Here is a 22,654-nt window from a genome sequence, read left to right as displayed (position 1 = left end):
TAACAGCGAGAAACTTTGCGCGATATGCCTACAATATAATGAAGGCATTTCTCTTTTCCTTATCACATGACACCCACCCCCCCTCCCCAAATAATTCCATTTCGGCCAACACGCCAATGTCACCCAAAGTACGACATCAAACGTTTTCCTTGTGTAAGATAAAATCTGAGTGTCAGTTGTAACTCTATAGACTAACCTTAAGACGTCAACCGCGGCTGTCCGATTTTATAACTTGTTGAGTCCTCTCATAATATGATATTCCAAAAAAAGCCGATGATTGATTACTTCCTTAAATAGATTGAATATCATCTATTGAATATTATTAATTCCTGGAAGAAATAATTCAACTTAACAGTGACATCTATCAATCGACATCAAATTATCGACACTCTTTTATAGCGGGAGATACCGTCACAACATCGTATAACCAACAAGAATACCCTGTATAATGATATGGATCGGCGATACATATGAATACACATTAAGGTCAATGGCAGCGATTTGTTATGAGCGCTCAAGGGCGCTATAATAGGATTCATGACATCGATACTTCCTGCTGTACACAAAAGTATTGGTGAACTTGCATACTAAAGTCATTGGCTTACGGTTCTACTGTATATATAGTGTACATTGCTGACCTGGATTTCGGGTAGATTTGATATCCCACAAACTTCGATAGTATTGCATTTGACGCATTTCTGTCATTCGAACTATTTTGATGATCAAGTTGTCTTTCTAATTAGCCTACCATTAATTTTGTGTAGGCCTATAAATTTCACATGGAAGTCAATCATTATTTCGGCGGAGTGTATAGCCTAGTGGTTAACGCCGGCGTCTCCCAGTCATGAGATCCCCGGTTCGATTTCCCGCCGACAGCAATGTGTGTCGTCTGGCAAGGGTGTTGTTCAATAACAACTTCCTGACATGGACGTAAAATGAATGTGTGCCGAGAGATTGGCTTCGGTCAGCTTGCGAGTCTATAAGCCTCCATGGCTTCTTTCGCGAGTTCCTGCTTGCGGGAAGATCACATATACATACATACATTATTGTCTATCGTGCGTTTACATTAAGGTGACCAGACGTCCCCGATTTTCGGGGACAGTCCCCGATTACAGTGTGCTGTCCCCGATGAACAAGTGTCCCCGAAAATGTCCCCGATTCGTCAAAATGTTCAGGAATTTCGAAAATATCCCATATTATTAGTAAAATAATTGTAAAAACAAAATTTAGTGAAGTGAGCAGTCGCAGAACGGAACAGGCGGGCCAGTGCAGAGTGGAACACTGTTAAAAATATGCTAGATCGATCTAGCCTAGCAATCTTTCGACTGTATAATTGGCAATTACGGCGACACAACGACACTATATAGTGTAAGCATGAGCAACTCACAAGCTCTCAAAGAACCACGTAAAGTAAGTGGATTTCATCTAAAAAAGCTACATTTTTGAAAATAAAATTGATTTAAATATAGTGCTTCTAAGTATCACCATTTTACATCTAAACAACTTAGGCACTTGAAAATTTTCCAAAGGGGAGGGGGACACCCCCTCCCCTTAGACCCCTCCCCCATATCAGTCACGCAATTAATGTCCCCGATTCCAGTCAGGAAAATATGGTCACCTTAGACTTTATATGGATTGCAACGGATTGGATGTCATCGTTACCAGTTACAACAATCTAAAGAGTTCAGTTTAACCTATCTTAATCCAGATATGACTAACCCGAAATTAGAAGAAAATAAAAACACAATGAACATATTTTCTAGTCTCTCTATAACTAACAACTAAGCGTGCATGTGGGCGGAGTTTAATGTTAAGAATTCGATTCCTAACGGGAAACGAAACCGAAAAAATAAATACAATCGATTTTACTTCATACTATTATGCAAAAGCCCCAAGGATTGCAAAAGAACGAAATTGATTTTGACACTACCAGTTTATCATTATTGCATACCTATATAGGCAATGGAATTTCTTATACGAGCTATACCATTTGAGGCCCCAACTTAGGGAAGATTTTTTTTCCTCGTGTTTCTCCATATCTATGGTCGAAATATTCGGTCAGCTCCATGCCCTGATTCGGTAAAAAAGCGTGCAAATATATGATAATTAATATACTACATGACCTTCAAATCTCGCGATCATACCTCACATAAATGCTTCCTGAATTAGTATACATCTAACATCCGGTTCTGTATAGAATGGTGTGTGAACGGAACTTACCTTGTCCATTTCGGGTACAGTATATATTAAAGTACGCAAACTGAATGGACCCGGAGGTGACTGGAAGCACATTTTGTCTCAAAGACTAAACAAAGGTTATCCGATTTAGAGAGGGGAAACAAGCTGAAATATAAACCAATCCAGGAAACGGTAGCTCCGTGCAAATACATATAGTCCAGTTTTTAATATGCTCTCATCATGTAGTCTGCTACAGATTACTATACAGTAAACAAGGTATGATATAATATGCCTGCAGGATACTATAGAGTCATCCCACTGACTCGCGCCAAAAAGTATCATAGGCCATAGGCCTTTACGATTTATGAATATTCATATCCAAATTAGATTACGTAGTAAAGTTTTGCCTTAAGTGATATATGACATTTTAAGTGTAAATTCGAAGTTCTGAATTTAAAATTTGGATTTACATTTTACGCCTCGTAGTTATTTACGAATCACCTGAAACTTTGAAATATGATATTCTTTCTGCATGTAATGAAAATATATACCTGACAACACGTTCCTCTTTGATACCTTTTGTTTCAGGGGAAGATTATGACGTCATCCGACAAAAGGGTGAGAAAAGTACCACAATATCGTATGCACATATACTTTTATCAAATGTACAGTGTTGAATGTACGTAGGGTGATTCGGTGAGAATCTCGAATGGTAGTATATATGATGAATGGTCGATTTAGCAAACCCTGAGGTTTTCGAGGATACTTTTACGAGAAGATAATGCATTGTCCTTCCGAATTTAGTGTGATACGAATATAAATCCTAATGTATATTTGTGGGAATTCTGCAGGAATCAGGAAGGCTAAGGTATTGGGAAGTGGGGAATGGTGGGGAGGAGGTGGGGAAGGTAACTCTGATTTTTCTTCTAATTAACACATCTTATTAGGATCGAAATCTTGAGCTAAAAAGTCGAATTTTCCGAGGCAAAATTTCGAAATTTCGACTTAGCATTATACTTTTTTTTTTCTTTTTTCTTTTTTCAATGACTCTTCTAGGCCACCGTATATAAGCGGTTATACTATATTTTGGTCAGTTTTTTACTTAATGTACAACCACTTTTCATTGACGTTTCTAACTGTTATTTAATATTAAAACTTAGAAACGATAGCCGTCAACATTACAGCGACCAGACCAAAATTGCAAAATTTTCATGATTTATTAAAAATTGATTTCCTCAAGGAATAAATTCTTATTTTAATACTGTACCACCCAAAGAGTTTAGAATCACATCTGGCCACAAAGCGCGGTAGTTGACCAGTTTCGTTATTATTATTGCGTCGATTGCTCAGTAGGTGATAAATATGTATAAACGCTACCGATATATATGTGGTTTAGTTAGGGCCAGGGGAGACTGAGCCCATTAGCCATTGATTTCACTATAAGTTTCCAAATAAACTACTACAGTATTCAGTTTTGCAAGCGAAGCGTGCAATACAGATACGGCATATTCTCTGTTTATTCTCTGATTATTAAAGCACGCTCCTTTTGTTCGAGGGAGCAAACAAGTAGCCCATGAACCATGAGAGTTGGCCCACTGGGGACCCTGGCTCATCGTCTGGTTTGTTGGCCCTAAACAGTAGCTTAAAATAAGTTCGTTCAAATCACACGGGACGTGCGATCCCCCTTTGACGGATGTTTTCTTATGCACCGCCATTTCTGTAGTAACTTCGCTACCGCTACTCCTCCCCCACCCCACCTCCCTACGAGAAATGCAGAATCCACCATTGCAAATGTGTATGTTCTAGCTTCAGCCGTCACCTTTGACGTCAGGTGACTATTTGCATATTCTGCCACCTGGACGAAAGGGGGGGGGGGGGTAGGGACTGATCAGCTCACAGCTAGTCGCCTCACAAAATAAGGACCCTAAAATTTTGACAGCATATCTAACTGTGGTGAATATCGCATTTTTCTTAACCTATTCGATACAAAGTGAATTTGGAGGGGACGAGGGTTTCGAGGCCGGTGGGAGTACACATAATAAAGCTGACTTCACTGTTCTATAGGGTGACCACACATCGGTTTGGTCCTTCCACTTGTTGAGATAAATTGACATAAAGTTATTAAAGTAACTATAAAACTGGACAAAGCTAAGATAGTATTACTATGGCGGGAACGCAATGAAAGCGACTTAGAAATCGACTAAACCATGAACAGATCTTTGAGATGGTTGTGGCATTGAATTTCAAACTGCCATGAAAATTGAGTACCATTGACGTAACTAGGATTTCAGGGACCCGGTTCAAATAGGAGAAATGGGGCTCTTCATCCTTACTAAAGCAACTAAACTGCAATTGAAAATATAAAAAAATAAAATAAAAAAAAACACAAATTCTGTCTGGCTATCGTAAATACTTGATTTGAAATTGTGATAATTTCGGAACCCATCTCTTTGAAGTCCACTGGTTTAATGGACCACACCTGAACCACCTATTGCTATATATCTCTGTTGCAAACTACATCCATATAACATTATAACGTCGAATGGCTCCGAATGAGGAAAACCTGGATTAAATAGCAGCCAAAAAATTTTGACATTGCATGGACCAGGAAATTGCAATAGCAGCTCCCTACATATGTTGGATCACACAGGCACAATACACCTAATTCACCTTGGCCTAGATCCATGCATTATAAGTTCGAGTTTCAAGTTGAGCAGTCCAAAGGTTTCAAGCAGATGTATATAGATGTTGTTGGATTGGCCTTGTGTCCATCAACGGGAAATATGGCCCCTGTGACCTTACAGTTATCGCCCCTTGTATCAATGTTTATGTGAAGTGTCGCTGTATGGCAAGAAATAGAGCTACCATCAGCAGTCATAATACTCTCGTCAGTATCGTCAGTAGCCTGTATATACCATACAATTTCAGAATACGTATATGATCTATTATAACACTTTTTTATAAATCGATTCTGTGATAGGAAAAGCGAAAATTTTACCGGAGAGTCATGGCCCAAAAGGCTAAACGAAGGCCTACATGAAATTATATCAATGCTTGGATAACGGAACAGCTATATCTAGCCATTGCGGGGGGGGGGGGGGGGGGGGCAGTGCAATTTGCTTGCTACACATTTAATTGTAGTTTAGTAAGTTCGCTTTCACAGGTTTCTTGGGAGCCGGAGGAGGGATTGTGGGGGCATGAGGTGGGCGTGTGAGTGGCCGAAACTGTCAACTACCAATTCAGCTTGTTTTCTAGAGTCCATTTGCTTTTCATGACATCCCTATATACATCGTTCAATTGCTCGTGGCTACCCCTTTCCCCTCCACGGATATAATTGCGGCCCATGACTTAAAGTGACCTGCATTCACTTTTTCTGATAGTCTCTCAGGTGCACATACTATACAGATGAAACGGTTGCCCAATGTTGTACGACACACAGAGTGCCGATTATTAGCTCTAGGTATATGGGTGTAAGTTTCCACTCGGCATAGAACCCCCCCCCCCCCCCCAACACACACATCGTTTATCTTCTAAGCATGGTGAGCATAGGCCTAATACTCTTATGTCTTGGACAGTTTTTACAATACACTGAATATAGGCTACACCACACCTATCGGCCCCACCATGCCCTCACCCCAAAACACATGCTCAAACACGCACACGCCACAGCCACTTCAATGTTTGTACGCAGGACCTCAAGAATTGTTAAGCTCGGCTAATATTGCCTGCATGGTTACGCAACTGATCGTCTGTTACTGCTATCACCTTTCCTTTCCTGCATTCATATAGATTCATGCAAGAAACCTATTATTATTATAAATATATTTTTTTTTTAAATTTACAAGCGAGAATAATATTCATAACTCTATATAGTAAACATGTCTTATTCCTTACCTTGTCGAAAATTCAAAAATCAGTAAACCTTTCACGTTGCCGGCTTTCTTGTTAACGATGAGCGTGGTTTTATCCAAGTGATTGAAATACTTTTCACATATTTGAAAGACGAAAACAAATACTGCATTTCCTTCCAATCTATTCCACCGACGCTCTCTATTTCTTCATTCAAAATATTACTGAAATCGTAATACATATAACCCTTTCTGTCACTTGGCAACAGCTAGCACAGATACCGGTTTATTACAGCTCCTTCCTATAGAACGTAATAGTTACGGACACATGGAACCCCTGAGGAATGCTTTCTGTGGGAAGTGTACATCTTGACCCCGTCCATCATTAATATCAAATATTTCGCTTCCAAACAATATCATCGGAAGCTCCGATTACGATATGATTTGAATTAGTGGAGCCTCTCTCGTATCCAAAGTTGACACACGAAACTGATGGTTAATGTCTCCGTAGGGTGCATTCTAGTCGGTCCCAACTTGTACCCCACGATTGGTCTACCCTTGTGACGTCACATCTGACCTTGAACATGAAAACTATCTTAGGATATGGTTATCTGTTTAGCGTATACACATGCAGTCGTCGAACACTAACTTGGAACTGGAAAACTACTACGTACGTACGTGTCATGTAAAATTTATTTCCTTGTCGTAACTACTATCAAACTATGTAAAACAAAAAACCGATATTGACATCGATGAATGGTGCTAGTTTCGTTTTAGTTATTAGTTTGTGTGTTTGATCAGGCTCATTGTTTAAACAGAGTAAAAGGTTCGATGTATGCAAGTCTTTCAGCGAGCTGACTCAATTACAACTTGTGGTACAGTAGAATTGCACTACCGTGCCCTACCGGCGGCGACTTTCTGTTCAGGCACACGGCAGGGAGCTGCGGTTCAAACAGGGGCACTGGAGCCGGGGACACAGGGGGCATTTGCCCTGCAGTGGTTTGGAGGAAAAAATTGAACCTCCGTTAAAAGCGCATCTTTTTATAACTTAGATGGACCCCCTATTAGATGAAAAAGAAATAGCACTTTCCCATTTGAGAAATAATAAAGGGCATGCTTATGTTCATCAGAGTATAATTATGAATATATGATTAGAATGTCTCTTTTTTGTTGAGATATGTTATCTGGAATTTGTGGTACAGCGGAAAGCACATAATTCATATGCGTACTATAGTTTGGTGACTTTGTGGTGTACCGTCCCTTATAAAAGGTACATGTCCCACGGCGCTCTTCGAGGTTTTCACCCTCCTCCACCCTACCCCACCTCACACCCCGACAACAGATTGAAACCTTTTCAGCCGCCTCTGCTTCCAGATCACTGATAAAATAATTTAAATTATACAAATTTCTTAATGAATAGTTCTTTTCTAATAAAACGCTCCTGTGTCGCTGGGCTTTATAATAAAATAATCATGCATTACGTCCAATCTTACGTTCCATCGAGTCCCCATTCCCCATAACGGTCCCGGCTTTCCAATGCCTCCCCCATCGTCATCAACATACGCATGTAGGTCTAGGCAGTGGCGGAGCTAGCGTCCATACAGTCAGGGGTAGGGGTGGCGGATGCCCCCCCCCCCCCAGTGACGGTTTCAAATGGACTGCTGGCGCCCTTTTCAGCTTTTACCACTTTTCACCTATTCGCGATTGTTGACTTTTTTATTACGCTCTCATCTACCTATTGACATTTGTCACATTATCTGCAAATCAGCAAGGCCCGGAAGGGTCATTTCCGGCGATCTAGTGAGTAAGTATCTTTACTCAAAAAAATCTGTACGCTCCGCGCCAACCTGTGTGGTGGCGCTCCGCTTAAATAGTGTCCAGAGCCGTATATTACAGCTCTGATATCAGGTCTCTACTCTGATAATGTCGAAAGCGCCCCTACAGACCATTCTCGCCAGGGCCCTGACTAACACCCCTAGCTCCGCCACTGTGACTGGGTCTACTCTAGGCCATTTACTTAATGCAGGTGTCATCGAGCCATAGAGCAAGACAACTCACCATATTAATTTCTGTCCGTTAGTTAACCTTTTATATTGTCATCAGTCATTTTTTGATATCAATAATTCGTAATATGGGTCAATTATGTTCGTTTAGTGGACATGTACCACGTCCAACTGTATAAGGCATGTACCCATTATTGGGTACACAATAAACAGTCCACACAAATTACCGAAGATATATCACCTGATGTCACCTGATTTGTCTGTCAGCTCATTCCGTTGAAGCTTTTACCGAAGGAAAATCATCTCAACAGTAGGATGGACTCTGCGGAATTTGTGGCAACTGAACACAAGTGCGAGCGCTTACAAACAATTGTATCTAGTGCATCCGTTAAATACCTCGTCTTTACAACAGTATCAAGCGACAACTGGAATTTGCAGTGAGTTGGTGTGATTCGCCGTTTATCAATATCAGTAGCCTTCGTAACACACGCTTATGCCTAACGTTAGGCCTACATTTAAGCCTTATTTTCTGTTGCACTACCCTTACTGGCCTTGCCAAAACGCCTGTAGTTGTATAAAACCCGAAGCTATCATTGAATATAGCTAGCGATATGTATTATTGTATATTTCTATCAGTCTAAGAACCTACAGTGTCTGCTATGGTTTTCAATTCACAAAGAGAAAATAAACATCGCGAAATTAAATACTTTAGGCAAAGTATCATGCTCAAATGCAGAGTAACCTGCAACTGTTAATTGAATCTCACATTATGATCCAAACCCAATAGTAAGCAATGTATTGTCATTCACAAAAAGCCCAGTGTGAGTTGCGGTGTATTCTGTAATTGCTCCATAAAGTAATTATGCAACTCAATGCTACTGAGGAATATTTATAAATGTAATAGGTTTGAAATTCAGTGTACTTTCTTATCTCATTGTTATCTTTGATATTGCTATGTGTATCCAACACAGTTGCAATGCCAAAGCGTCATTTAAGAATATGGCTGTGCATAAAGTCACATGCTTCTAGCTACCGTAGAATAACGGTTTCACAAAATAAGGGTCCATTTTAGCTACAGTAAATATTCTTATATTTTTTGTTGGGGGATGGAAGGGGAGGGAAAGAAGTGTTGAGTGGAAAGGATCATGCTAGTTCTAAAAATTGATCTGTTTTCCCTATTATAGGGAAAGTGTGGCAAAACTTTGAATTTGCATCTAGCCACTTTGAAATTGCAGATTCTCCAAAGCTTCTTTTGGCTCTGTATGAGGAAACCCTACAGTCAAGTCCTGGTACGTAACATATGGGAAAGCCTTTGGAAAGTCTTAGCAGCTTAAAGGCATTGAAGACTCGCCCCAAACTGCATGCAGCCATCTGAAAAGGTTAACTTTCTGTTGCTTGCAAGTGACGTTTTGTTTGTGTTGCTACAAAATGCAAACATTAATGAGACGAGATACCTTAATTGTTATCCTTAGCTGGACCTAAGATGTCCATCGCTGTATCGCTTATACACTGTGCTTTGCATGGGTATTGGCTACAGCTGTATGTACTGACTGAACACTAGTGTCTAATTACCGACGGTAGCAAGCTGTGTGTGTATTTTCTGGGATCCATGGTGGTGTCTAACACTACTGTTACACCTCATTCGAAACTAGGTCAGATTACCGGCATGAGACGTTACTTTTTGCGCGAGTCTTCACACCCTTTAAGTCAGGGTTGTCCAACCTTTTACAGAGGAGGGCCACATGGAATAATTATGATGAAGGAGGGGGCCGCATGAACCCTACGCTCGATTTTTTGATTTTTTGCCCGAAGCCCAAGGCAACAAAATGTGAGCACTGCGCGCGGAGCGCACTGATTTATTTTCCTTCCTGATAAAACAGATGAATAAAGTCCAGCCGCACCCCCCCCCCCCACTCCGCTGAGAGTGTCACACAAACTGACCTGTATGCAGTTTTTTGGACCCAGAAGGTTCGAATGACTGATTATATAGCTTCAAATTGTTATCAATAAATCTGCTCACTCAAATTTCGCACCATAGAAGCATCTCTGGCGGGCCAGACGCAACCCTGCAGCGGGCCGGACTGTGGCCCGCGGGCCGTAGGTTGGACAACCCTGCTTTAAGTAATAGTAGTATGCTCTAATATTTGTGAAAAATACTTACCTGTGTGCTAACCTCTTCCCATTGCAGCATTTCTAATGGTATTGATGTTTGGAGGCTAGAGCTAGATCAAACATCCCTTGACTCTCATGTAAGTTTTGAACTTTTATTTATGATTTACAATCTTCCTTTGCCCTTCCTCCTCTAGTATCAGCTTATATATATGTCATAGACAGATGAAGCAAGTGCATAGGAGTCTCTAGGTCAAAGGTCAAGGGTCCCCAAGATGTCAAGGGACACTTCCAGTCAAGACATGTCAACATTTATTTGAGGTAGTGCTTGCCATTGGTGGTGGCAAGCACATGGTTCATTGGGCCCCAGTGGGTGTTAATGCGACATTGGCTTCCACATTCATTACAAATACATTTGCTCCCTTAGGAAATATTTTCAGAGTGAAATTTCTATGAGAAGATCAAATGTGTAACTACATTCATTACTGTGGGAACTACAATAGTTTTACTCAACACTAGAGTAACGATAAATTAATAGGACAAATCTGTGGACATAAAAGTAAGTCTCTAACATGAGTACTAAATACATTTTCTCGAAGTGATGCCAGTAGTACAAGTTACCTCAGTCCTTTGCTTCTTGTGAAGGTGTGATGAGGGGGTAGGGTTACTTTAAAATATATGAGTAGTAGTTGACTGTATTCCTACTTCGTGATTAAACAAAGTGATCCTATTTTAAGACATGAATTTCCACTTTGACATTGTCCAAACTCAATGATGGTGGATGTCTGATATAGAATGGGTGCCCTTGGGTAGTTTCACTGCATTTATACTGATTGTTCTTTCATACGGTGTCAAAAATTATAATCACGTTGGTCAAAAAAATTAGTTATCATGGTTGCTTCTTAAGAAAATGTGCAACCCTGCTTCTTATTGATTACATCTCTTGCATTGTGGAATAAATCTTTAGGTTAATTTATGCTTTTCAATGGGGAAAGAGTACAAATAAACATCCTTCTATATAAGTGCTGGGTATCGAAGTGGAAATTTTTTGCTCATTTCAGTTAATTACCCTTTTGTTTCTTTCTTCCAAATCCCAGAGAGAGTTGGCAGATGTCGCCGGGTATGAAGCGTACTTCTCCAAAATACGGTGAGTCGTTTCTATTGGTTTGTGGTGTTCTAGTTTATAGTAAGTCGTATTTATATGCCTGGCAAAAATATTCTTTGCATCATAAAGTAGAGCTCTATGCTGAATATCTTGTTTTGTAGCCATTGCCTAATGCAGTGAGCTTTAATTTAAAAGGCCTGAGTGATTCTGTTCAGTTCAAAATCCTCGAAAGTCAATAAAGGAAAAGTGGCTATATTATACGAAAAACAGCAAAGAAATTAATAGCTAGCATGGGATTCGAACCAGTGGACCTCTCTGCTTTTGAATCTCCTAGCCATAAATTGGTTTTTTTTTTTTTGTCTAAAATTTCTCAGTTATTTTTCTATTCTTCATGTACTTATAAAATATGATATGTTTATATTATTAACAATTTTCGAAGAGCAAACATTTTATTGGCTTACATTTGTAATCCTAAGAGCACCTCATTGATTCTTGTTCAGGTGAATTTTTTCCCCCTTTTTTCAATATTTTTTTAAAATTTTCTTTTTCAATAATTCCTATGAATTCTTCACTGAACATAGCATTCTTTTACACACAGGAGTCATTTGACTGTATACAACCGTAGATCTAACATATAATAATTATCTAATCAATTTGAAAGCTACTGCCTGACTGTATGTATGTACCATTGTACAGAGTTGCTATGGAATACAATGGAAGTATCAGAATTTTACTTCAATGGGAGTATAACACATATCAAGTATATACAGTATGTGAAAGTCTAACAGATAGGTCGTGAGAACTTAGACAAGGAGTTGTCCTTGTGTTATGGAGTTTCTATCTCCATCATGAAATGAAATCAATTTTTAACTCAGATTCAATGGCAGTATGTCATTAGCCTTTGGTATTATAAAACAATCAAGATTTAACAGAATGACATGGGGGCGCCATCACTCTTCACTCCATGCTACTATGCCAGCACCCTATATATCAGGGTTGTCCAACCTACGGCCCGCGGGCCACAGTCCGGCCCGCCGCAGGGTTGCGTCCGGCCCGCCAGAGATGATCTAAAGTGCGAAATTTTAGTGAGCAGATTTATTGATAACAATTTGAAGCTATATACAAAAAAAACTGCATACAGGTCAGTTTGTGTGACACTCTCTTATCGGAGGGGGTGGGGGGCGGCTGAACTTTATTTATCTGTTTTATCAGGACGGAAAATAAATCAGTGCGCTCCGCGCGCAGTGCTCACATGTTGTTGCCTTGGGCTTCCGGCAAAAAATCGAGCGTAGGGTTCATGCGGCCCCCTCCTTCATCATAATCATTCCATGTGGCCCTCCTCTGCAAAAGGTTGGACAACCCTGCTATATATGGTAATACCGTCTCCTCGTTCATACCATTTTACAGCTGGTGCTAATATCTGTGCATTTAATTCAGTACTAAAATGCACCACTCCAATGTAGGCACTTCCATCACCTATCTCTCTATCCCTATTCAACTACTTGACAGCCAAAATATGACCCTAATTTCAAGATTGCAAGTTCCTCATCAGACTAATTGTTGATACAACATGCACCTCTGTGTTTTCTTTTCCTTGTTTCCTTGTTTCCTTTTAACAAAGCAGGCAGGCTTTCAAAGGAGGAAATTTGTCTTTAACCAACCAAGGTCATAAAGTATCTCTTGAAGTAGGCAGCGGCTCGTCAGCCCTGAACTACGAACTCTTTGAGGCTTCGGCTAACCAGAGGAAGAAAGACATCCGAAATGTGTTGTTTTGGTTGGCAGACACTACGAGAGAACTTCAGGAAAGAGTTCAAGGTGTGTACGCCTAGTCTAACTTATCTCAGTTCTTTATGGCCCTAGTTTGGTGTCCCATCACTCCCCTTCCTACCTGTTTTTTTTCTTCCTACTTATGAACTGCCAGAAAATAAGGGCATGTTGCTGATATTACAACTTTAGGACCTCATTTTGTGTCCATCTTTCTCCCTGTCCATCCCACAAGAAACTTCAGCGAAAGCAATCAAGGTATGAAAACATTTAAAAGATGGCAGTTCTTGCCCTTTCAAATAAGCTTCTCTTCTGGCACTAAACTCCTGTACCTCTTTCTTGCCTTTCTTTCATCCAAGGAGTAATTGTACTCCTATTTCTTCCAGACTTTTCCCTTAATAGCCTGCAGTAAAAAATCTGTGATTATTCATGAAAGTATTGAGTTTCATAGAAGCCAATTTGACACCTAAAGACCTTGGCTTATCACCCAAAGTTTTTGAATAGCAGTAAGCAACTTTTGGAATATCCACTGCATTCTTTTGATAATGAGCTGATGGACATACTGTAAACAATCCCATAAAACACAAAGATTAGGGATGCTTCTTGAGGTAAATAGTATCCTTGTCTTGAAGAAATTACCAAATTCTTCAAACTAATATATAGATAGATACCAATATTATCTATGTATAATGATATATATATATATTTAAATATATATATATATACCAATATTATTTGTATTATGCTTTTCCTACTGTTTACTCAAGAATGTCATAATATTCTTAAGAATGCCAAAACACATCAGATTGTTATCATCAGTAGGTGGTTAGATAGGTGACTCATTCAAGTACAGAGTAGTCAGAACCAAATTCACTGTGTGTCATCAAATGTCATAGTGGATAAACAAGGCTGTCCCCCCATATTATCATTAAGGGCTTTTTAGAAGGGCATTAGTATCTACAGTATTTAGGTTTGAAACATCCTGGCTTTGATCCACAAAAAAAAAGGAAAATAGTATTTGGGGAGGATCGAGAAGGGTGGTGGGGGGGGGGCATTGTATTTCAAGAAAGGAGATGGTTGTTTAATTTATTAAGTTGTGATAAGAAACTGAATAGCTAAGGAAACCCTTTTCCTGTTTTAGAAATATCCTGGTACAAACTTCAAAGATCATGTCACTGCCTGCCACTTTTGATAATGATTGATGCCATAGTGCCACTTGGCGATTGAATATCAAAGTTCTATTTTTGATGACTTCAGGAAGGCAAAATGAATCTATGCATAGTGATTCCATGCATGTGTGTGAATTTGTGTGTATTTGTGAGATGCCTTGGCTTGTATACTATAACTAACAAGCTGTATGGAAGAAGGTGAACTTCATATTTAGTGCATGGATGGAACTGATTGAATAGAAGAAATGTATTGCTTTCTGCAGATGTCAAAGGTCATCTGAGGTCAGCAAAGTTTAAAAACCTTTCAAACACTATAACACAAGAAAGGAAGCTTGCATGAATATTTAAATTAGTATGTGGAGGCACCCTATTGAGTACATTGTATCGTTCTATGCTCAGGTCAAAGGTCATTAAGTTCAAGAGAGGTTCAACTGTGAACACATTGTAAACAAGGACAATTCAAAAAATTAAAACCTAGATGATCTTCACACTTGGTATGTGGACCCACTTTAATATTTTTAACAATAGGATACCTCATTGTTGTGTAAATTTACCATATCTTAACATCTTATTCAGTGAAAAAGAAATAATAATAAACTCATGCCATCAACAAACATACCTTTGCATAAAGTAGTAACCTTACCTTCTTGGTCAGATAAATCGCCTCGTCAGTAAAACGGAACGATGGAAATAGCTTTTCTGCCGTGACGATGAGACTATGTCTCTGCTGTTTCTAGAAGCACTCATCAAATGTCATACCTTCCCAGGAGACAATCCTCTCATGAAAGGAAAAGCTCTCTGACATTTCAGTATTAGAACCATTCACTGACGTGTCAGCAGACAATCCCATTACTTTAGCCATTTCTTCTTTTAGACGCTAACCTGCATCATTTTTAATCAGATCGGAAGTTTTGACCAGAATCTAGGTCGATTGATCAAACTACTAAGGTACCTTTCTTGCAAGTAGATAAAATAAGTCGGTAAAATAGCGCAAAAACAAGTGCTCCTTTGTTATTCTTCAGAAAAGAGAAAACAAAAGGTGTTTTTCTACTGCAAAAAAAAAAATAGGGCGACCAGTACGTAAATGTCTCTACGTCATTCAAGTTTACTTTGTTTGATTTTAAGTAATCTGTCACTTTGCCTAGAATAGTGTTTATTACGATGTATAGCAAAAAATACACAGATTCAATTACAAATTCAATTTCTGAATTTATTGAAAAGATATTAGAAAGCAATTGAGCCAAGGAATTGCAATACGATAGGATAACAAGGCTTGCATGTTACATACAAGAATTTAACACAAAAATGTTGCTCTAGAAAGTAATATATGAGAGGGAGTAGTCATCAAATATAAAAGTTTAGGTCCGACACTAATCAATTGCTGTTGATTTTGTTTTCCCCGACAGTCGTAGAAGAGGAGCTGAGATCTGCAAAAAAGCAAAAAGTCGACGGAGCCATGACACTACCAGGTATGGTGGTTTGTTTAGTTCTGTTTTTTTTTCAATGTTTGTAAAAAAACAAAATATTTGCATAAGTTAAACTCATGTCAATGAAGAACCTTCTTTTTAACAAAGGAAAAGAGGTTAAGAAAACAATGACCCTGGCCATCCTGCTAATTCCTTTTTGACTAGAGAGTCTTTTTGTAGAAAACAATTGAATGTTACAAAGCTAGCTAGCTTGCTATCATACATTTCAATGGTAAATTATTCATTTCAATACCACTGAGCCAGCCTAGAGGAGGCCAAAGGTCACTTAGGATCAGCGGAGGTTAAAATATGTGAAAACCAATAAATTTTGATATGTTAAGAAGTGCAACATGAACAACAGATCTCACATTTGATTTGTGAATGTGGCTTGTGCTCCATATAGTTCAGTTTAGGTAAGTGTACCTTTTGTATCATTTGTCCTATGTCATTAACTGATAAGTGACATGGCACACATGGTTACGCTTGTACATAAAGATACTTTCAAAGGCTCTGAGTTTGGTCATTGTTGTTTCAGATATGTGAAAGATTTTGTATTACTTTAATAGTAACTAGTGTGAAAGGTATTCACATCAGAAGACCAAATATAGATAATACATGTAGACGAAAAAAAGATGTCAATTTCTGACAAGTTTTAGGATCTGATATAATCAAAACCACAATTCATCTTTGCATCCTGGTCGTATGAATCTTTTAGCAGAACTGCATGTTAGCAGTACAGGGGGAATAATTTTTCCAGTATGGAACAGCAAGATGCAAGTTATGCAAATTGGAGCAGATTTGCTACACAAATGCAAAGATCCGTAGCAATTTGTTTGCCGTTCCATACCGTTCGATACCATGTTCAATATTGTATGAGAAACAAAGTTCATTAAAACCCCAAAGCTGCCATACAAAACTGTGTAAACTAACTTATTCCTTGGAGCATCTTTGAGTTGACATTGCCACTTGCTGTCTGTATTAAAGTCTATATACATTCCTTTCACCGTTTCGTAGACTTTGAGACTACCAGAAGAAGGCCTGGAGGAACATCCAAGATCGTTAAACCGCAAGGAAGGAGCATCATTAACCCAACTAGCAAGAAGTAAGAACTAAAGTTGTTTGTTTTACAATCAAGTTTCTAATCTATTTGTCCAGTTTGTTCTTCCTTTTGGTGAAATTCCTCTCAAGTGGTATTAAGCTGCGGTCCTGTTAGACTTTTTGCTGTTCTGTTTTATTGGGGGGGGGGGGTTGATAAATTATGATATAGTTATCGTGATCCTTGATTCTTATCATAAACCTTATTTATGAACGAAACTTAAAATGAATCGTAAAGGCTGTGAATCGGCAAGGATTGAAAGAAGCTGGAGTATTTTTGCATATTTGATCTCGTGAAAGGTGATGTTGTTTCGATTCCAAGTGTTACATTTGCAAGCAAACCACAAGCTGTTCCGTACTGCAGTCGTGGCTGTGTGTCTGCCTTTCAGTCGCTCTAATCAAAATTTAAAACATCCCACATATAAGAATCCTCTTCCACAAGTCTCCAGCTCTTGGGAACATATGGGCAGTCCCTTTAAGATTCTTGTTACTGTCTTTAAGCACTCACAATGTAGCATTAGGTATTAAGAAGTTCCTGACTCCTATCACTACATTTCCAAAGTGAAGTTAACTCATCTAGAGAAGAAAACACAGTGACTCAAATCCATGACTTGGATTGTAGTCATGGAGACCACTGGTAATGACTCAACTTTCAAAATAAAGTTACTTGGTCGAAAATTGCAACGGAGACAAAAACTCGCAACAGTATGATTGTTAAGAGGACAGGTCATTTTGTGCTGACCAGTATGATGTTTCTTAAGTACTAAAAGCCACCTTGTAAATGGATTGTGTTTTTTATGTTCATATTATAGAGACTGAAATAATAGTGTGAGGTAACAGAAAGATGTAAGAACCTTATAGTAACATTCCATCTTTTATATTTTGCAAGGCAGTTTCAAGAGAAAAGATATGATTGAATCAGAGCTGGAAAATAGTCTGACATTTTTGCACCAATGAAATAGCTATGCAGCAACAGGAAAAGTCAAAATCAGAATCAGTATGGTGATAAGTATAGCTAAAAAATTGGGTTTGTCCCCAAATTGTAGTGAAAATGTGGCAAAAGTCTCATAAAGGGCAACAGGAAACATAAGCGGCAACAGGAAAAGTCAAAATCAGAATCAGTATGGTGCTAAAAAAAATTTGGGGTTGTCCCCAATTTGTAGTTGAAAGTGTGGCAAAAGTTAAAAATAGCACAAAACCCAGTTTGGAGTTGCTCCAAAAATTGCAGGGAAAAACTTATGCCGTATCACATAGCAAAATGCTATGCGATACGGGAAAAAATGTTGGTTAAGATCGGTGGCAACCATATACCTGATAGCGACAACCAACATAAGTCTCTTCATTCTTATCAAAGATAAACTGCCTATTTTATAAAGGGAAGTGCTCGTAATTCTCGCAGATGTCTTGGTGAATGTTCCTACTACTTGTGTTATTTAACATTAAGAAATTGATACATTTGAGATATTTATATAATGTCAATTTGTGGATATTTTCTGGGCCACAATCCTTCAACTTTGAAAGGTGTGCTTTCTTTTTTTTTGTCAGGAGAAAAGCAGCAAGAGGAGTCGAATTTGATTGATTCTCAATTGCAATGGACTCAATCCAGGAAGACTTTTACAACTGAAATCATCAAAATTTGGGATCAAATATAACAACATTCTTCTAGGTGTCCCAGATTCGACCAGAGATGAAACTTAGTTTGAAGAGAGTATTTTCACAATTTGCACTTAGATTTTTCAGCTTTTCAGTAACAACTTGAAGCAGTTAGTTGTGTTCACAACTTAATATCTCCTGTGACACAAATTTACCAAATTATGACATGTATCGTTAATTCTTTGCAATAATTTGTGTCACAATTAATGTTTAGTGCCATTCAAAATTGCTTTTCCAGAATAAGAGAAAAAATGATACAGATCTCTATTCCCTGGGAATGATTATTGTGGCAGCTAGCAGACCAACCATTTAGTTTAATGGTTACATAGAGCAATAACAGTAGACTTAGCCATTTATAAAGAATTTCTGACAATTTTTTTACCAATGTAACATATGTAGATCATCTCCAATTGTACAGCCAATTTGATGGTTGCGACTTCATAAATATGTGGTATTGAATAGTGACCTGCACTGATAAAATTTGTAGTTCATAGTCTATAGTCTAAGTTTTTGTTCAAATTTATCCATTAATTGCAATGATCACCAGTACGTGTTTCAGTTATGCTTCGTTAGACTACAACATATCAAAGTTCATCTCTCTTGCAAGTAATCCTTTTAAGACGATGATCCATAAACTATGGGTGCGATCCCCCAAAAATGGTTCCTGAAAACATTGCGATGGGTCGCAGGAAGTTTGTAGACGTCGGAAGATTTATCTGCAGTTTATGAAGCTTGTCTCAAGTCTTAGCTTTCATATATCCTGATCATTTTTGCTGTGGAGTCTGCTCAGTCATAATGCAGTCCTCCAGGAAGATCCTTTTTATGAGGACTTAAAATTTGCAAAAGCTGTTTATAGAGATGAATCAAGATCACATTTTGTTTTCTTTTAAAACTATGGAAAGCTAATTTATTTCATAAATTTGTATATAACCTGATACCATTAAAACATTTTTAAGATTTTCTTTTATAAATTACCTTTTGTCTTGTCTTTATTTTTCATAAGTATTGATTTATTTCAGGGAGTCATTTTTTTGCATTTCCTTTTTCCTTGAACAGAAGAAAAATCTTATTGGGGGATAACAAGGCCTGACGAGAATGCGGAGCAGCAGGGGGGGGGGGGTGAGGGGCTACATCCCAATACCTGGTAAAATAATTGGACATTTAATAATTTATACTGATTTCCATAATATACATAGAGAAAAATTAAAACTTCGGGGAGGGGATATTTTCCACAAGTCCCCACCTGGCTCATGACACCACTGTTTATGTTCATGATCTACTGCTACATAAACTTCTTGTCCAAATAAATTCCTACTTCCAATGCTCAGCTCACTAGAGACCAGAATTAAACCATATCAGTTGTTGCATCACAAGTCAATTTATCTCTCAAGTCAAGTGTTGGCACAATTCGTTAGATTTTATTGCGAGTCAAGTTCAATGGTCTGTTTTTTTACAAGATTTTCTGAATCATCACCTCAAATGACATTCTTTTTCACCCAAAACACACAGCTCCTTTACTGAGTATAACATTCAATAAACTCACTTTAATTAAGAGACCCCATTCTTTGAAGGCTTTAAAATCTTATTCCTGTTGACCGTCCACAGACAACTTTCAATCTGCCCAACCCCCCGGCCCTCCCCTCATGAACTAAGCTGCTTTTTCACATTAATAGGATCTACTATACCGTCACGTGAGTAGCTATTCCTGTCATTTCTGCTCATTAAATGTGTGAAGAAAAGAAGTGAAAGAAAATTTGTAAAAGTAAGCTAAGGCATATGGTTTCATATTTGACATATTCCGACTCCTTTGTGAAGTTAAGGTATTCATCCTGTTTAAACGATCTGCTAAATGTGATTTATTAGGTCAGAATTGACAATTTTGACATTGAAAATTCCTATATGCCATGCTTTTATATCAGATCTATACAAAATATAGTACATACCAATTATGCACATAAAACCAAATTTCCTTTTGGAGTCACTCTGTTTACTAGCAAAGGCATATCATACATACACACACCCACATGCATAACATGCCACTATGGTCACATGTATTCTCTTTGACATTTTTCTTTCCATTTCTTTTTGTACACAAATAATCCAAAATTCGAATAAGACAAATTGATAGTTTAAGTTTACAAATTTATTTTTTTCTTTTTCTGGAAATAATATTCCATTACCCATCGCTACTTCTTCTAAGATTCGGTCATTCAAAGAAGACAACTCCCTCCCCCCTCCTCATTTTTTCCCCCCTACTTCCATCCTAATCCTATCCCCCCCCCATTCCAACACATCAATAATTTGAAACAATATTACAACTTCATAAAGATTTTGCATCGGTTGTTTTTCCTGCATATCTAACTTCTACAAAAGTAGATGTTCCATGCCATAAAGAGAAAAGAAAAACAAAGGATTGAAAACTGACACATGTATCAGAACCTTGGACATAGGTATGTGATAATGAACACAGAAGAAAGTAAGGAATTCAGCAAGGCTTATTTGCCACTTTTAAGTAATTTACGCATTAGAAAGGGAACCTTGATTAATTAGCGAGTTCACCCGAATAAAATTGCTTCCTTAATGCTGCCTCACATTTTACATATGGAAACGGGGCTTTCACTTAAAAAAAACATACACTTTTTGTCTTTTGCTGCTGGCCAGGATAAGTAAATAATTTATTCTAATTAGTTTTAACACTTTTCAAAATTAAAATAAGAAAAAATGAAAGGCAGCCTGGATGATGCTTAATATAGAGAATTCAAAACTTGAGCATCCATTCCATGGATTTTCCAATGCTTCTGTGAAAATGCTCTAAAGCCTTCACACAATTGTATCTGACAGGGGTAGTCTCAATATTGAATTTTTCCCTTTAAAAGCTCTAAATTCAGTTGAAAGCATAACCATCGCCCCACCCCTTCCCCGCTCTCTCATTTGTCCTAGGAAAATGTTAAATAGTTCTAAACAGTTGAAGAAACGTTTTCCTTTCTTACTCCCTGCATCCACCTACCCCCCCTACCCCTCCCCTCACCCTTCCTCTTCTTGATCTAATAATTTGACCTTTGGCCTTTGCATGCTTCTAGCTATATGAATGATTGGAGTCCATGAGTAGAGATGTCAAGAAATATAATTACAACTTCTGTTATCCAAAGATTGTTGTACATCCAGAATTTACACTTGCTTACAAATAAAATCAGAAAACATCAAAACTTTTCCAAAGACGAAGCAAATATGCATGAAACTGACACAGTCCTTACTCTTGTTTTTTTGCTTCAAGCTACGACGGTACTTTGCTGAAAGGAAAACATAACTTTGAAAAACCACTGAGAACTGCAATAGAATAACAAGGTTATAAATGACAAATTACAGACATTGAATCTGTACAACGAATGCATATTCTGTCCACCACAATCAACTCCAAAAGGCTTGTCATAGCAGGTTTCATTTGACAGTTGCAAGGACAGTATCTCTTGTTTATTATTCTTGTCTATGATATCTCTGTTTAATAGTGTGAATGGAACTCTTTATGTGCAAAATACCATGCACATGATTTGATTTTGGTATGGGATGGCTTGCTGTGAAATTTATTCTTCAACATGCATAGCTTATCAGGGGGAAAAGTGGATAATCCTGGTGGGTCACCTAGGCGAAATGACAATTGAATTTACTGTCCTTTTGAAAGAAATGTTTCTCCCCACTGGCAACATTTTGCGAATTCTCAATTAACCGATGGAATGATACTAAATGGGTGAAAATGAAATAATTCCTTGGATGTTCAATTCTTTTCATACCATTGGGCCAGGTTAAGTTAAAAGCGGCTGGTGTTATATTCATTTACAACTCATGGCATGTTTTTCCTGGACTAATATCTGACGAGACAAGCAGTATCATTCTTATAACTGAACTATTCCTCTGATGAATTGTGCTTCCATATTTTACAGTGCATTACAGTGCATAGTATTGGTTTGTTTAACTGACTACTGTTTTCTTTGTAATCCCTTAAATAAGAAGCTACTGAATTACAAAAAAAACAAACAATGGCCCATTTTTCAAATGTTCATCACTTTGATGTGCAAGTCCGGTGATATTTCCTAATATATACAATATATATATATAACATATATATGATAATATTTCAGATAGTTGGGCCATTTCCACATATGATACCACAAGTAACTTCATTTCAACGGCTAACTGCTGAATGTTTAAACAGTGAACTCATACACTAGACCTGCAACTAACTCTCCATGTATACCTTACAATTATT

General features: G+C 38.1%; 1 protein-coding gene across 1 annotated transcript; it reads left to right on the top strand.

Moving 5' to 3' along the window:
- The first annotated feature begins 7,998 nt into the window (after positions 1 to 7,998).
- Positions 7,999 to 21,089, top strand: LOC139979627 (protein PAXX-like). The gene is made up of 7 exons (XM_071990616.1): positions 7,999 to 8,466; positions 10,218 to 10,278; positions 11,236 to 11,285; positions 12,868 to 13,058; positions 15,583 to 15,645; positions 16,657 to 16,744; positions 18,283 to 21,089. Exons 1-7 carry the CDS (start codon positions 8,345 to 8,347, stop codon positions 18,314 to 18,316), a joined length of 609 nt encoding a protein of 202 aa, XP_071846717.1. The 5' UTR covers positions 7,999 to 8,344; the 3' UTR covers positions 18,317 to 21,089.
- The last annotated feature ends 1,565 nt before the right edge of the window (positions 21,090 to 22,654 follow it).

This window comes from Apostichopus japonicus, chromosome 2, assembly GCF_037975245.1.
Source record: "Apostichopus japonicus isolate 1M-3 chromosome 2, ASM3797524v1, whole genome shotgun sequence".
Classification (NCBI taxonomy): Eukaryota; Metazoa; Echinodermata; class Holothuroidea; order Aspidochirotida; family Stichopodidae; genus Apostichopus; species Apostichopus japonicus.
This window is presented reverse-complemented; position numbering and strand designations above follow the sequence as displayed.